The sequence below is a fragment of the Rhineura floridana genome, chromosome 6 (assembly GCF_030035675.1).
Source record: "Rhineura floridana isolate rRhiFlo1 chromosome 6, rRhiFlo1.hap2, whole genome shotgun sequence".
Classification (NCBI taxonomy): Eukaryota; Metazoa; Chordata; class Lepidosauria; order Squamata; family Rhineuridae; genus Rhineura; species Rhineura floridana.
Genome location: NC_084485.1, coordinates 98,414,477 through 98,431,211, shown reverse-complemented (window position 1 = coordinate 98,431,211; position 16,735 = coordinate 98,414,477). Strand labels below are relative to the sequence as shown.

Sequence of the window (16,735 nt, the reverse complement as noted above, 5' to 3'; positions counted from 1 at the left end):
TTCACCGCTACCACCATTAGATGCAGTTTCTGTTCAGCCTTGGTAATTACCTTGCCCTCCCTTCTGGTCTGTATATTCCCCCAGCCAAGGATCAGGCCTTAGGTAAACCAAATAAGTATTTATTCACTAACAACAGGAAATAACAAGATTACTTTAGGAATGTTTCACAAGCGTATGGTTTCATATGTGGTTACTCTTTAGGTTTCTGTTCATATATATCCTCTTTAAATATCAGCCACATCCAATCCAAACTTCCCTCAGAACTCTGCCAACCAATCCTCACCAAACGACCTCACTCCAACCAACTCAACAACTTCTCCCCCTTAACCAACTCCCCCTCTCATCACTCACAAACCTCCATTTATACCTTCAGCCAGCCAGCCACTCAGCCAATCATCATCCAGCATACTTCAGCTTCTCACCCATGTACTCCCCCTTTCTCTCTCAGTCAATTACCATACATCACCTAATAGACCCGCACTTACCATATTTACAGATGCTTAACCTAATAATAATAATAATAATAATAATAATAATAATTAATTAATTTGTGTGTCGCCTATCTGGCAATTAGCCACTCTAGGCGACATACATTAAAATGAAATAAAATACAATAATATCAAATGCAGTCACATTAATAACAGTAGATAAAATAAATACTGGACAGTCATCAATACATATATAAAACAATTATTTTAGCAGCATACGATAGATGACAAAATCATGGAGATTTACCCATCCCAAGGACCTCAAAGGCCTGTTGGAATAGCCACGTCTTCAGGGCCTTGCGGAATACATCTAGGGAAGGGGCATGTCGAAGATCACATGGGAGGGAGTTCCAGAGAGTGGGGGCCACCACAGAAAAGGGTCTCTCCCTAGTACCCACCAACCTAGCTGTTTTGGTTGGCGGGATTGAGAGAAAGCCTTGTGTGGCTGATCTAGTTGGGCGGCATAATTGGTGGCGGTGGAGGCGCTCTTTCAGGTAAACTGGGCCGAAACCGTACAGGGTTTTAAAGGTTAATACCAACACCTTGAATTGGGCCCGGAAAACAACCGGCAGCCAGTGAAGATCAAATAATACTGGCGTAATGTGGTCCCGGCGGCGGCTGTTGGTAAGTAAGCGTGCCGCTGCATTCTGTATAAGTTGTAATTTCCGGGTCGTTTTCAAGGGAAACCCCACGTAGACCGCATTACAGTAGTCCAATCGAGAGGTGACCAGGGCATGTACCACGAGCGGGAGCTGTTGAACAGGGAGGTAGGGTTGCAGCCTACGTATAAGGTGTAATTGATACCAAGCTGCCTGGCTCACGGCCGAAATCTGAGCCTCCATGGACAGCCTGGAATCAAGAACAACCCCGAGGCTGTGGACCTGGTCCTGTAGGGGCAACTTCACCCCACCAAACACCAGGTCAACATCTCCTAACCTTCCCTTGTCTCCCACAAGTAGTACCTCAGTCTTATCAGGGTTCAACTTCAACCTGTTCCTGCCCATCCATCCACTCACGGATTCCAGGCACTTGGACATGGTCTCCACAGCCCTCTCCGGTGAAGATTTAAATGAGAGATAGAGCTGAGTGTCATCCGCATATTGGTGACACTGCAGCCCAAATCTCCTGATGATCGCTCCCAGTGGCTTTACATAGATGTTAAATAGCATGGGAGAGAGGATAGAACCCTGTGGCACACCACAATTGAGAGGCGAAGGGTCTGAAACCTCATCACCCAATGCTACCTATTGGTGCCTATCAGAGAGAAAGGAATGGAACCACCATAAAACCGTGCCTCCCAATCCCAAACTCTCCAGGCAATCTAAAAGGATACCGTGCTCTACGGTATCAAAAGCCGCTGAGAGATCCAGGAGGACAAGGAAGGTGAATTCTCCCCTATCCAATGCCCTCCTCATATCACCTACAGGAACATCACAGACACATCCTTTTGGATATGCAGATTGACCACTCAAAAAACCCACTCACAGGCTGACTTGGCTAAACTATTAGATTAATGGAGGAAACTAGTCAGAGCAGCTTTCTTCCTTTGCAGACCCCAAGTTCCAGAAACATGATCACTGACTTGGAGGGGACCAAAATAAATAATCTATCTCAACCCCCAGTCCCATAACAATATGTTAACCATGGTCCAAAACTATATAGCACTCCTCTGCACAAATGTAGCTCTGCTTGAGCTGAGACAAACCTATGATTAGGGGGATGTCAACAGAAAGCTCTACACATGTGCATATGCATTGTGGTGCATAGGGCTTCTGCTAGTGTGAGCCTCTGTGCACACCGAAACCCACAGGTGCAGTCCAAAGCCACTGAACTGGGATTGCACTAGGACAGAAGAGTTTGGTGGAGTGTTTGGAATTCACAAAAGGAATATGGGTTTGAAGTACAATAGCTTCAGTATATTAGTGCATCTCTATTCTGTCTCTGATAAAGATAGTCCTTGCCATTTTTGCAAGCCATACTTGTAGAAATGCCCCTTCTCAACCTCCTGCCTTGGCAAAATATTAACTGATAATCTTGCTGAGCAATATGCTAGAAAGTTATACCTACAGCTGTGCAGCTTTCATTAAAATGATAAAATTTCACCAGTGCGCCATCACATTCAAGACATCCTCCATCTGTAGAATTTCAGCTCTCCCCCCTGCTGCAAAATAATTCCTGCCCAAAGTGTAAAGAAGGCAGATGTTCACTTGTAAATATAAATGTCCTTAGTGCCATCTGCATAACTCTATTCCACAGAGTTTAGATTACGGGATATAATTTTCATACCAAATGTTTTCTTCTATGCAAAAATTCTACTCTGCCCAAATCCACCCTCTTTCCCTATCTTCTGTTTTTGTTATATGAATGCCATGGACAGTTTAATTCCTCCTCCACCACCTTTTTCTCTTTCCAGGCCAGCCGTTCAACCCTCACTTTCAGATCAATAATGCTGTTTCAAATATCATTTGCTCCATCACTTTTGGGGACCGCTTTGATTACCACGACAATCATTTCCAGAAGTTATTGCAGTTGCTTGATGAGACATTACACCTTATGGGAAGTGTTTGGGGCCAGGTAGGTCTTCTGTGAGATCTTGTGGGTGACCTGACCGCAACAGAATCACTCTAGTCCCGGACACATTCCCAAATTCTTGTTGACCATTCATTTGCTTTGAGTCCTCTTATTTGTTCCAGTTCTGTTTCCCTTTCCTTTTCCATGAGTTGTCATTCAAGCACCACATGCCATCCGTATTTTTTTACCGTCTTCTCTTGATTTAGCATTTTTATTATAATACTGAAGACTATAGGTTCGGGAGGGTGTCTTCGGTATTGTATATTAGTATTAGAGTTGAGTGCTCACAGAAGCTGAACTGTAACAAAATCCCTGTTGAAGGAGCACACTTTCCCCTGGATACAATCACATTGGCTTGAAGAAAACAATAAACTGGCATTTATTAAATGAATTACATGTTCGATAGGAAAGATCTCCAGTTCCAGCTAACTAAGCTGGTGATGCAACAAGACATGTTTGTTCCTGCATCTCAAGAGAAGGTAGATCCAAACTGTCTCCTCTCTAAAGGAGGAGTGGAAGGAGGGAAAGAGAGGAAGTACAAGAGAAGGCTAAGCTAGAACCCTACTCTAGCTTTCTGCTAGCTTTTCGCAGGAAGGCAGTTAGTTTTATTTCCGATACAGGGAACATTCAAACATTATATTAGAACCATAACTAAATATTGGATATTTGACCATGTTTGTTAGCAGGACTCAACAGCCAGAGGATATGTTGCATTGAAGACAATGAAGTGATCACAAATGACACACACAGGTTAATTCTACACACACATACCTGAGAAATGATACCCCATACAGATGGGCATCATCAAACAGAAAAACTACATGACCACCATATTCCTGACATCAGCAGGCAAGATGTGTGGCCCTTCTTAAAGGGGTCATGCTGGTGAGCCCCTGCAGACCTTTACACAAGGTGCATGAATTTTTGAAACAATGGTAGCCATCTTCATGGAAAGTCATTCTGAGCATTACAAGTTGTATGCAGAACTCCCCACAGAGATGCTATTTGATTTGCAGTTCGTACATTAAGACCAAGGAGAGTTTCCCATGGGGATACCATCATATACAGCATCCCAGTGATGAGTGCAATATGTGCTCTGGTTCTAAGAGGATATGCACTGTTAGAGCCAGTGCGCACAAGCCTTCACTACTTTTTTCTGTAAACCCGCTGAACTGCCTTTTCTGCACATATGTAATGTTAGCATTTGTTTCCTCAGGTGTACAATTCCTTTCCAACTCTCATGAAGCACTTGCCAGGGCCTCATCAAACTCTTTTGAAAAACTGGAGACAGTTGCAATCCTTTGTGAGAGAAATCATTGGAAAACACAAAAAAGACTGGAACCCATCTGAACCAAAAGACTTCATTGATGCTTACCTAAATGAAATGGCCAAGGTAAGAGACAAAATAAAAATGACTAGAAAAAGACAGACGCACACTTTAAAAGACCAGAACTTATGAAAGGAAATGGGGAATTCCTTGTTCAGTTATCCCATTGGAGAAGCTGTGTCTATCGCGATAAGGAGAGAGCATCGGCTATTTATGAAATGCTCATTGACCACCATTATCAGGATAAAGGTGATCTGAAACATATCTGGGAACTGGATATAAAAGGTGAGATATCAGAGGTGGATTGGAGAAACTCCTTCCTTTAAGTCAGTCTCCGCAAGAATGTGAGAGCAAGGCCTTAAGGTTATCCATCAGTGGTATCTAACACCTATCAGGTTACATCACATTTGTAACACCGTATTGCTTCTCTTTTGGAGAGACTGCTCCCAACGTGGCACTTACCTACATCTCTGGATGGATCAGTATGTATATAATTTTTGGAATGATGTCTTTAGGGTTATTTCAGCTATATTGCAATCTGATGTTGTGATGGACCCGGGTTTAGCCTTGATATCTTTTGTTTTGGGGAACAAACAAGAGAATTTTGTACAAACCGCTAAGAGCACATTTTCTTACTGCAGCCAAATGGAGTTAGCATTTTTAAGGAAGAGCGATCGTTTACCCACCATTTCAAGGTGATTTGACAGAATATGGAATGTGGCTCTTGCAGAAAAACTCACCCAGCAATGTAAAGTGGCTAGAAGGGAAAGTAAAAAAGACAATATTTAAACAATCTCTATATCTTTCATATATTTACTCCAGATCCAGTGATCCCAGACCTCCCTCCCCCCATAGGTCATTTTGGAGAGGTGTGCTTTTAGGACTTTGATTACATCAGCCTTTTTTGATATATTGGGTTCTTTTATTCCCCCTTGTCATCTCATGCTGATTGTACTCTTTTCTCTGGATGATGTTTTGTGATCTAGATTACATATGTATATTTTTGCTTCATTGAGTTTCTAATTCTGTTTATTGGGCAGATATATTGTTGTAAGTGTCCTTTTATTGTAGATGTCTGCTTAAATAAAATTAAAGTAATAAAAAAGACCAGAAGTAGCCAACTGATTTGTCGAAATGACTTTTAGCAACGTACCACATTCTTTCCATTGACTCTGTATGAATTCAGACAAACAGATGAGGTATGTGTGAGCAGTGCACACAAGTACATATATATGAATATGAAATCATGTATTTCAGGTGGTGGCACTTCACCACTTCACCACTTGTCCACTATCTACATTTTACTGCTTCTCTGTGATGTGTCAGAGCAAACATCTGATGTAATAAAAAACATCACTGGAGAAGCATCACATGATCTGCCATTATCTCAGCTGTCTGTCTGAATATAGCTTCGCCAGGGCTGTGGAGTCCAAACCAGGAATGATTGGAAGTCTTTCCTTGACAAGCCCAAGCCCATACTTTATCCTAGCTTCAGTGAATCACAAGGCTGTTGTTTTGATCCTGCTAGGTCCTCGACATTCTTCAGGAATAGAGATCTTTAATTCTATTGTGATCACTCGACAAGTAGGACTAATACAGGGACAATGTTTTTAATGACGAGTTAATACACCGGGGCATTTCCTTTGTTTTTAAGGAGTCTGTGGCTTCCAGTTTCCATGAAGAAAACCTCCTGTATTCAACACTGGATCTGTTTTTTGCTGGAACAGAAACCACTTCTACAACCCTGCGCTGGGCTTTGCTGTACATGGCCATTTATCCAGAAGTTCAAGGTGGAACTGTAATTTGTTCTTTAATTACTTAATTTTTTGATGAGTTCCCAAAGCCATACTGCTATGTTGCTTTGTTAACGTAACTCTTTGCCTCTAACTTTAGGTCCAATAATATCGGCGAGAAGGTAATTCCACAGTAGAGTATAGAAATGTGTTCTAGGGACGCAAGAGTAGAACTGGGAGCTCAAGATATTTTCATATTGTGTGTGTGTGTGTTGAGTGGAAGTGCACTTAGTTTCCTGTAGAGGAATCTGGCCTTGGGGTCAAGTGTGGATTATCAGGTCACATATGCAGATGACAGTAATAAATTGGATCTTCTCCCTCACTGTAGAGCTCAGGTAGCTCCCTGGTATACATGGTGGTAGTGGAACAGGCAGGGAGACAACTAAAATGCAGATGGCACAAGTCTTGCATTGAATATGGCTGCACATGTAAGTATTTTAGGAAGGTTCTTAATGTTCTTCCATATAATCTTTATTCAGGGTCTCTGAAGGGACTCACAACAAAGGCAGTGACAGAGACAAATAAAATATAATTTCTTGACCATAAAACATTAACAATGTTTTTTCTAAATCACCTATACAAGGATTTCTCATACATATCTATAAATTTATTTTTTAGTAACACAAAAAATAGAAATAAAACAGTAAATACAAAATTATACTTTTCCCCAAAGTTCTTAGCTTGTTCCGCTGCACATTCTTTCACTCTCAAGCTGGGACTTGCTGATCTAACTGACAGCCACAAGGGAGAATTACTTCCTCTCTTCCAGCTCAGCTTCTTCAGATGGATACCGGCAAAACAATTACATACATTAAAAAAAATAGACAGAAACTAAAATGTTGAGGAACTTCACAAATCGGTTTAAATATAGATACATATTTAAATTATTCACTGCCTCTGCATTTTGGTCTACGTCTTTTACTCTGGTGGATAAATTTAAGCAGTAAAGTTTGCCATCTTCTTAATTTCTCTGGTGAAATAACAGTTGGTATAGTTCTGAAAAATACAAGAAATTTCAGCCAGATCATCATTTTGATTATCGCTACTTGTCCTAACCATGTTGAGGGCAGCTTAGTTTCCATTCAGTTCTATTGTAGCCTTGAATAGCAGTCTGGCAGAGCTTTTCTAGGTGGTGAAGAGGCTATTACATCAAGACCTTGGAGTGGTAGTGGAACTCCTAAGATGTATGCTGTGATACATTTGCCTGACATTTTGAGCATAAGGTTGCTTATATCTGCTCTGACCCTGATGCCAGTATTAGTAAAGTTCTGGTGGAGGTAGCAAGTACAACCTGTAGTCTGAGTTTGTGGGATCAGTTTCAGTTGGTATGGCCTGAGGAGGTGAACAAGGTGCTTGGAGAGGTTTGGCCAGCCACCTGAATTCTTTGCCCTTGCACATTTTGGCTAACTACATGTAGCCAGAGTGGGTTGGTGGGGTGGATAAGAGGGAGTGGTACTGGCTGCCTTGTAAGATATGATTGTACATCCATTCCTGAAGAAACCCTCTCAGTCTAGAAGATGGTAGCTGGGCAATAATTGTAACAAATTGCCTTCTTGGGCAAGGTGCTCAAGAAGTTGGTGGTTCAAGAAGGTTATCTAGACCCATTTCAATGTTTGAGGGTTTGGTACTGCAACAGCCTCGGTCACCCTGATGGATGGTCTCTATCACAATAGAAACAAGGAGAGTGTGACTCTTTTGATTCTGCTTGATCCCTCAGTAGTTTTTGATAGCATTGACCATGGGATCCTACTGGACAAGATATATGGGCAGGGGGAGAGGTTCATAGTAGTATGGTGGTTCTGTTGCTGCCTTCAGTGTCAGATTTAAGGAGTAGCCCTAAGGACTGTTGATGCTGTTTTCTTTGATTGGGCCATCCATCTGCGTGTCTGAATAGCCACCGAGTTCTTTACTCTCCATGATTGGGGGGAGGGGTTATTCTAAACGAGGGTTTTAATGAGGTCTGAATCATCCTTCAATATGGGGATTCTAAAGGCATTCTAACTGCCTGAGAAAGGGTAGATGCCAGCAGCTGTTAAGAACTTTGGGCATGGTCACTGTCCCCCCTTCTTTGAACTGATCTTTCACAAAGTTGTTAACACTTATCCTGGCAGCACGTTCTTCTCAAGCAATGAAAATAGTGTGTGTTGCCAACTGCACATTCATCATTCTTGACATTGCCCCATATTTCTCACAGAAACCCTGCCTGTCAGGTTTTTTCTTAGATTGATAGCAAAAATTCTTTTTTCTTTTTTTTGTAGCGAGAGTCCAAGCTGAAATAGACTCTGTGATTGGTCAGTCTCGTCTGCCAGCGATGGAAGACAGGGACAGAATGCCCTATACCAATGCAGTTGTTCATGAAATTCAAAGAATAAGCAACATTTTCCCTGTGAATGCTCCCCGGATGGCAACTACTGGTACAACACTGGCTGGGTTTCATTTGCCCAAAGTAAATGTTAAGAAAATATACCTTTCTTGTATTTCTTTATTCTTCCTTAAAGTTTTGGCATCTTAAAGTCAAGATTCTAAATTGGGGATATCCAATATGGTGTCCTCCAGGTGTTGTTGGACTCAACTCCCATCAGCACCAGCCAGCAGGGCCAACAGTCAAGGATGATGGGAGTTGTAGCCCAAAACATCTGGAGGGCACCTTGTTGGCTATCTGTGGTCTAAACACTGAGCTGCACCATACCATTAAGTTGTCATCAGTTGGTCTGGCCCCTCCTGCCATGGTGTTTTGATATGCCCATTATTTTCCTCTTCTGCTTCTATGGAATTCTAGACGTGATGGTTATAGGTGCCTACACAAGGACATCAGAGACCAAGAAGGCTAGCATATGCCAACCATATGCAAACACGTTCTGAGAATTATGAAAAAAATCTAAGTTCCTTTGGCTAGTACTCCTGGGAGAATTTTTTGCCAAACTTCCTTGCATGAGTTATCAGGACTTACTGCTTTGTAAGCAGCTTTGGGGGTATTCTGGGGTGGGGGGGCACACCATAATCTGGAGAGGATGGAGTGATTAGGTTTCCAACTCCTCTGCAAAACTGGACTCCAACCACTGTCTCAGTTTGAACAGATAATAAGTGGGTTGGAAATCTGCCAGTACCTGGTGTTTCTAAACCTACTTCTAAAGAGTCTGGCATGCCAAGTATGTATTTTAAAAGCCATGCAGAAACCTGTGCTTTTGTGGAATGTGGTTTAATGAATTTCTTAATAATGAATAACGAATTTCTTGGTCAGAACATATCCTTTCTCTATATGTTGGCAGATAAGAGTTGCTCTTGGATCTAAGAGGCTAAGTACTGTTGTAGGTGCATCGCTTAATATACTCTAAGAGCTCTCTGTCATTTTCATCTGCTTTTTCTTTGTCAGGGAACCGTTTTGGTCTTCAACTTGACATCAGTGCTGTTTGACAAGGATGAGTGGGAAACACCCGATGTGTTTAATCCTGGCCATTTCCTGGAGAATGGTCAGTTCAGGAAAAGGGAAGCATTCCTGCCATTCTCTGCAGGTAACAAAAGTGGATGGACTTCTCATAAGTGTTGCAACGGTGTCTATTTGGTGGAGGTTTGGATGCTGGAAGCCTGGTGTATTATTAACAGTTTTGTGTATTGCAGGGGATTTTGAGAAAGCGCTATGGTGCCAGCCACAAAATGGCTGCCATAGGGTGTGTGTCCATACTCTCCCCCCTCTCACGTAGCATGGATTTTTGAGGGGATGTCTGCTGAGACCTTTCACAGGTGCCGGAGGTGGCAGTGGTGGCCCACAGGTGCTGGGTTGGCAATCTCTGGTGTATTGTTACAAACCTGGTTCCACCTGGAACATCTCCTTGCCATGCTCTGAGCCAAGCTATTTGTAAATGCACAGGAAGAGAGGGTAAAAATACAAGCTCTAAATTTGGCTGCAAGTTTCCTCTTGAGGTTATCCTCTGTGTTCCAAATCAGAAGAGCTAAGCACAAAGAAAGGTGTTCTAAGGGATTTCACAACGGAGACAGAAATGATTCCCTTTCTACATGGCCAGATGGCAACATTCGCAGTCTGCCCTCTCCATGGCCACATAGTCGTTTTCTGTGCTGCACAGTGGGAAAGGGAGCCCCCTCTTCAACACACAGCTCAGAAAGTCAGCATTTGCCTTCCCTCTCCCACCCTTTCACCTTGTGATTTCTTCCTCCTTCCAGCTACCTTTGGGTGCCTCCCACACCTCTTAACCTTGCTCTCCATCTCCCCTCCCAGCTGCTATTATTGTTGTTATTGTTATTATTGTTTACTATAATTTTTCTGTTTCAAAGCAACTTAAGAGTCATGCTCTCTCTGTATGTTTGTGTATGAGATTATGTCTACCCACTGCTGGAAAGTGGCCCCCAACAGCTTTCCACTGGATTAATGTGGCCCTTGGCCTGAAAAGAAATCCCCCACCACTGCCACACATCATCATGGGATTTCCTCTCCCTAGAAACATCTATATTTTCCTAAAGCTTTTTTCCCCTATTGCCCGGGGTGGGGGTTGGCTGGATCTTTTTTGTGTTTGTGAAATCTGTTGTTAACCTCTCCAAGTCTTTCAGATGGGAGTGGGAATCTAGAAGATAGAACTTCATGTAATGGAAACATTTGGGGTAGTATTCAATGCTAGTGCTACTCGAGGTAGACCCACTGTAGTTAACAGATATGACTAACTAACTAATTTCAAAGGGTCTACTCTGGCGGCCAATGGCTCCATGTCAGTGGGGCAGTGGAATCCATTCTGGATTTTAGTCCAAACTTTCAAGGAAGTGTCCAAGACGCTGAGCTCCTTGAAAGTTTGGACTGAAACCAAGAGTGGATTCCACTGTCCCACTGACATGGAACTACCAGCTGCCAGTGCTTCGAATAGGACTTAACTGAGTGCAACCCATATGTTCCAAAGTTCTAGAAACCCTGATCAAAGCAGTTCAGTGCACTGCTTCCATTTGCCTGAATATGAAATGGATCAGGCAGACCTGCAAATTTATTGTGTAATGACTGTGACTTTTAAAGGCATTTGGTTTCCTGGTCAGTCAGTGTTCTGTTGAGCTACATTCCTGCTTCTGTTGTTGTAGCAATGACTTGTTACAAAATCACAGTTCACTTTCATAGACGGTCTCCACTAAGATGGGTCTTGTTCTCCTTCTCTTCTAGGAAAACGAGTTTGTCTTGGAGAGCAGTTGGCTAGGGTGGAGCTTTTTCTTTTCTTCACTGCCCTACTTCAGAAGTTCACTTTCCAGGCTCCAAAGGATGTGACGTTAAACCTTGACTTTAGGATGGGTCTTACAGTGAGCCCCCAGCCATACCGAATATGTGCATTCTGTCGCTAAGGGAACCCATTTTATGGCATTGCTATTAAAAAAAAAGATAAGCAGCTAGCATCGCCTCTCAGTTTCTGTTCTTCTTGTTGCTTGGTTCCACAGTTAACAATGTCCTGTTGTTATGTCTTGCCCCCTTAATGCCAGTAGTTGTTCAAAGTGACCTTGGTTAGTACATGGGATGGAAACGGACCTACAGTGTAATCCCAACCAGGTTTACCCAGAAGTAAGTCCTAATGAATTCAATAGGACTTGTCTCAGGTAACTAGAGTTAGGATTGCAGCCTTAGTTCAGTAAGACTTTTATACCTCTTGTTCCCAGTCTTTTACTTTCACCCCCCTCTCTTTCCTTACCCATACAGGCTTGAAAAGGTCACGTCTAGCCTGTCTAAGACATATATTAATGACTTGTAATGTATTTAAAGTACAAAGCAGAAATAATGTCCCCTATTTTACTGAGAGGATAGTTATAGGACAGTTCTACAGACGGTCAAATTGTTAGCAAGACTCCTCTGTAGACGTGTGTTTCACATTCACGTCTTGTGAATTAGGATCTTAGACATCTTGTCAATTAGGATCTTTAGACATTGGCAATAGTGCGTCTTGGCAGATTTACCCAGTAACTTACACTCATACAGATCTTAAACATGGGGATATTTTTTGAGCATACACACACAGAATCAATATACACATTTAACACTCCAATGGGGAATAGCTCAGTAACAGTGTAGATCTACTGACATCACTGGGGATAGCTCAGTAAAAACATGTGTGAGGGAATAAGCTGAATAAATCTAATTATAACTAAACTCTCTCTCACACACACACATATGAAGGAGCAAGCACAAAAGGCATAAGAGGAGATGGGAAGGGTTCAGCACAGCTGAGGAAGGCACACTAGCTTGCCCTTTTCTCTCCCTCTCTCTAGGCTGACTTTGCAGACCGGGCGTCAGTCAATCACAGCTGGGCAGAGAGGACCAGAATATGGCTTCTGAAACACAGTCATACCCACAAGCAAAGATAGGCAAAGGGAGCACATGCGGAGGCTACAATTTGTAGGGAACGGACCTCCAGAAGACAGGCTAGAAGGCGACATACCTTTCCCAACCCTGCTGGGCAATCTGGAAGTAGAACTGGAGCACAATGAACCTCCTGGGTCAGGCAGCAAAACAGCAAATGCAGCAGGCAGGCTCTGAAATGGCTTCTTGGATCTCTGCTTTGGCTAGCGAAGGTCAGAGGAAAGCAGGAAAAGTAGTGGAGCCCTGAAAAGGGCTTTTGAAGCAGTTTTGGCAAGCAGGGACTTCTGTTTCAGCAGGTGGATGTCCACAGATAGTGAAAGAAAGGCAGGGGAGTCAGATCCCCGGGTTCTGGATGGTTACCAAACACTGCCTCCACAGGTGCATCACTTTCAGCTAGCTTACAGCCCTCCACACATTTGAGGGTTGAAGGGAGATTTTTTTACTACTTGTGGATGCTCCCTACATGGTTTAGAATTCAGATTGTGCAGGATTGTAGAAAAGATCTAATATATCCTATTGTGCAGTCTTTCCCAGGCTGCCCTTCTGAGTTTCTTCTGACTGTTTTACGTGAGGGTTCTGATAAGGCAACCACTGTGCAAGTGGCCAAAGTTTTGAACTTGGCCATTTTGACCAGACCCTGTAAGATTGTGAATGGCAATTAATTCCACTGAACTGCTTTGCTGTCTGCCATAGCTTCTGATACCAAGTAGTCTTATTTTTAATACTGTGGTTGGTTGACTGAAAATAAAGATTGACTTGACATGCAGGATTCTAAATTGCATGGGGAGTACACAAGCAGAGGAGGGCCCATGCTTCATACCTTTGTCTCCAAACTGGGGGAAGGCTGTAAACTGGGTGAAAGTAATGTGGCTGAGGGGTGGAGCTTGGCAATTTATGCCTCTCTCCCTTGTGTGTTTGCTTGTAGATCCGTAAAATGCATGCCTGAATAAGGCTAAGTTTCAAAGATGTGGTTACAGACTCTAGGGAAGACCTGCACCATGTGGCTGGATACGGCTCTCCAGGTATCTCTATGCAGTCCTTGGTTTTTGCCTACACTGCTCACTGGCCCTGCTCTCTAGACTTGAAGTGCTTTTCCCTAACTGTAATGTGTCTTTCGACTATGATAATTCCTCTTTCTTGCCTGAAGAATGAAGGAAATGTTTGTGTGCAGAAACCCGACAATTTGGCATAGCTGGAATGCAGTCTACAGTGCAAAGGTAACAGTGGCAGTTACACCTATTCCTCCATTCATTTGCAAGCTTCCACATGCCTCCTATAGCACTGACTGGGAAGTGGCAAGTTCTGCCCTGCCCAACAGAACTGCATCTTTAGTAACAGTAGCTTTCTCATTGCAGTGAGTTGCTCCCCAATGGTTTTAGTGCAACGTATTCAAGGCAGTGCCAAGCTAGTCAGGTTCAAGAGCAAAAGTTTTACTGCAATCAGATTCTGAGTCATGGTGACTTAATGAAGAGGATCAGTAGCTACAAGTTGCTGGCTATTTACAAGCTTCCCTTTCACCAGTTGAACTATATTTAACCTTTTTAGATTGTTGTTTAACCAGCCATCCACATTTCAGATTGGGGAGGAAGGGTTCATTGGCTACGTCAAACTTGTAGAGGCCTAGGTCACATAGCATTGATGAAGGTGCATGTACACACTCAAGCCATAGGTCCAATAACCTCATGCATGCATCATCCAGTGGCAGAGTTCCCATAAATCCATCTTGTTTGATTCAGGAACAAGAAAACATCCCTTCTTTATTATCTGCTTAGTTAATCTGTAAAAGCTTCTGAAGAAACTGAATCCATGAATCAAACACAAAGGAAGCAGGTTTTACAGTTAATGATACATTGCTGGTCTATGAGGCTCTAACTAGTATTTATTTTCCTTAGTTCTCACTAATTAGTCTGTTGTGTACTTTTGGGGGTGTGGTAAACATGAGGCTGTAACTCTTAGGTGTACACACTGGGTTTGACAAGGCTACAGCTCAAACCACTAGTTCAATATATAAAATAATGAGACCCCACAAAATTGATGTCAAAAGTTTTTTATGTGAATATAAAAGAATATTTCTTGAAGAAAGAGTAAAACCATTTTTACAAATTAGTGCAATTTCCCCTCTCTTTCTAGACAGCATTTGCTTTGCACAGGTACATTTACACATTAAATAGATTAGACCCTGACAAGTCTAACTGAAAAACCAAAGTCAGACCTACGTATCCTCAGTAAAGCAAAACATTACTATTGCTTACAAGTATGTGATTCCAAGCAAATGGTTACTGAAGAAAACAGAATACTTTTACTTTATATTAGTGTTAAAATGAAACATTTCATTAATTCTACAAAATGTTTTAGTCTGATCACTGAGAAATATTAAAACATTTATAAATATATTCATGATTTTTTTAAATAAGTGAAATCACATATTCCACAATTCTGGTGATATTGTCTCTTAAGTATTTAATCTTTTATACTGTATGTTTTTTTCATATGTGGTCTGTGACAGTAATAAAATGATTCATATTCATATTCCACAATAAATCATGGTGCCAATTCATAAGTTGTTATACAAGCTTAAGTGCTTTTGAATCTAATGAAAATAGCCATGCAATCGATACAGAGCACAAGCTGTTTAAGAACCACTTGCGATTTTACACAATCTCCACTGAAATGAATGGAAGTTGTGTAGAAGGAGGGGTAGATTTTGCCAATGATTACCAAACACTGTACAACTTACCAAGTGATATTCCAGTCAAAATCTAATTAAACTATGAATATAAGGTTTTGCAGGAGCAACACTTGGTGAACCAGGTACTATTTCTGTGTTACATTTTTCATTAATGAAACAGTTCTTTAAACTCACAGATGAAGGACAATTGCATTTTTCATCTCTTTAACCTTTAATTGGAAGGACATATTTAACATAAGTCGGTTTCTGACAATGAATCAATAAGCATCAGTTTGAGAAAAAAGAACTTTCCAATAATGTTCATCCCATCTAAATACAATTTTATAGACTTTGCAGAGATAATTAATTCCTCTGCATTATATTCAAATCAATTAAATATTCCATACCAAGGCTACAATCCTATACACACTTACACGAGAGTAAGTACAACTGAACTCAATTCAACTTACTTTTGAGTAGACATGTATAGGATTGCATTGTAAGTGAAATGCAAGAGAGACACACTCTGTTCATAATTAAAATCAAGAGGGGCAAAATTCTGAATTCAACTGCTGGTGAGCAAATATTTGAATTCTGTTACTCAAAGGAGGTAGTTTAAGTTTAGAAACTAATGCTAAACACAAAGTAGTCCACCACAAATTCAGCTGCAAACAACTACGACATAAAATCGCTACAGCTTACAATTTTACATGTGCACTGAACGAGATGCTATGCCTCTAGCGACACTTTGCAATCCAGGAGCAGGAGAATATGCACACACATTTTTCCAGGCCAAACAGCCAAGTCTATGATCTGGGGCTATGTATAGCCTGTGCATAGTATGGTTGCACATGTGGTAATAGATACAGCCTAGCAAGTATTCTACTATTATAGCTGAAAACCTCACTCTCTGCTTTTAGATTAATCCTTGTGAAGCTCAGTATTCTAAAGACAGAGCTGGACAGCCATCGGTCGGGAATGCTTTGATTTGGATTCCTGCACTGAGCAGGGGGTTGGACTCGATGGCCTTCCAACTCTACTATTCTATGATTCTATGAAATGGTATTTTTTTATTAAACCAAGCTGGGACTAAAAAGAACACGTCAATAAATATGCTGCAATTCCAAAAAAGAAAAGAAAAAGCATCTAATCTGTTCCCCTTCTATAGACGTCGAATTGAATTGATCTTCTATTATTGCATTCTGAGTTTTCTCAGTTGAGTAGGATAAGTAAAGTCCTACAATGTATTACAGGAAAAGAGAAGGCACTAAATTATGTTCAGTGATAGTGTGTTTACTGACACATCTGGTTTTTCCCTTACTTTTGTTAAAGACCTCAAACTTTCCCTAAAATTGCAAAGGATGTGCCCCTCTGCTGATGGCTCTTTGATCCAGAGGAGCCTTTTGTGAGCTGAAAGTGGGGAAAAGTGATTCCCACAGATCCCCCCTTCACTCTGCAGCCTCCTCCACCCCTCCACAGGGTTGGGAGATCCTTGAACCAGCACTTGAAGGCAGCATGGGGTGCTGTAGAGAGAAAGGACAATCAGTGAAA

The 16,735-nt window shown here is 41.8% G+C and overlaps 1 protein-coding gene across 1 annotated transcript in view; it reads left to right on the top strand.

The window, feature by feature from the left end:
- LOC133387760 (cytochrome P450 2J2-like) overlaps positions 1-14,865 on the top strand; it is a 31,892-nt gene extending 17,027 nt beyond the window's left edge. Inside the window, exons 4-9 of the mRNA XM_061633218.1 lie at positions 2,902-3,062; positions 4,276-4,452; positions 6,041-6,176; positions 8,438-8,625; positions 9,553-9,691; positions 11,335-14,865. Coding sequence (XP_061489202.1) covers positions 2,902-3,062; positions 4,276-4,452; positions 6,041-6,176; positions 8,438-8,625; positions 9,553-9,691; positions 11,335-11,510 — 977 coding nt within the window. The 3' untranslated portion in view covers positions 11,511-14,865. The remainder of the gene's footprint in view (positions 1-2,901; positions 3,063-4,275; positions 4,453-6,040; positions 6,177-8,437; positions 8,626-9,552; positions 9,692-11,334) is intronic.
- Positions 14,866-16,735: the final 1,870 nt, after the last annotated feature.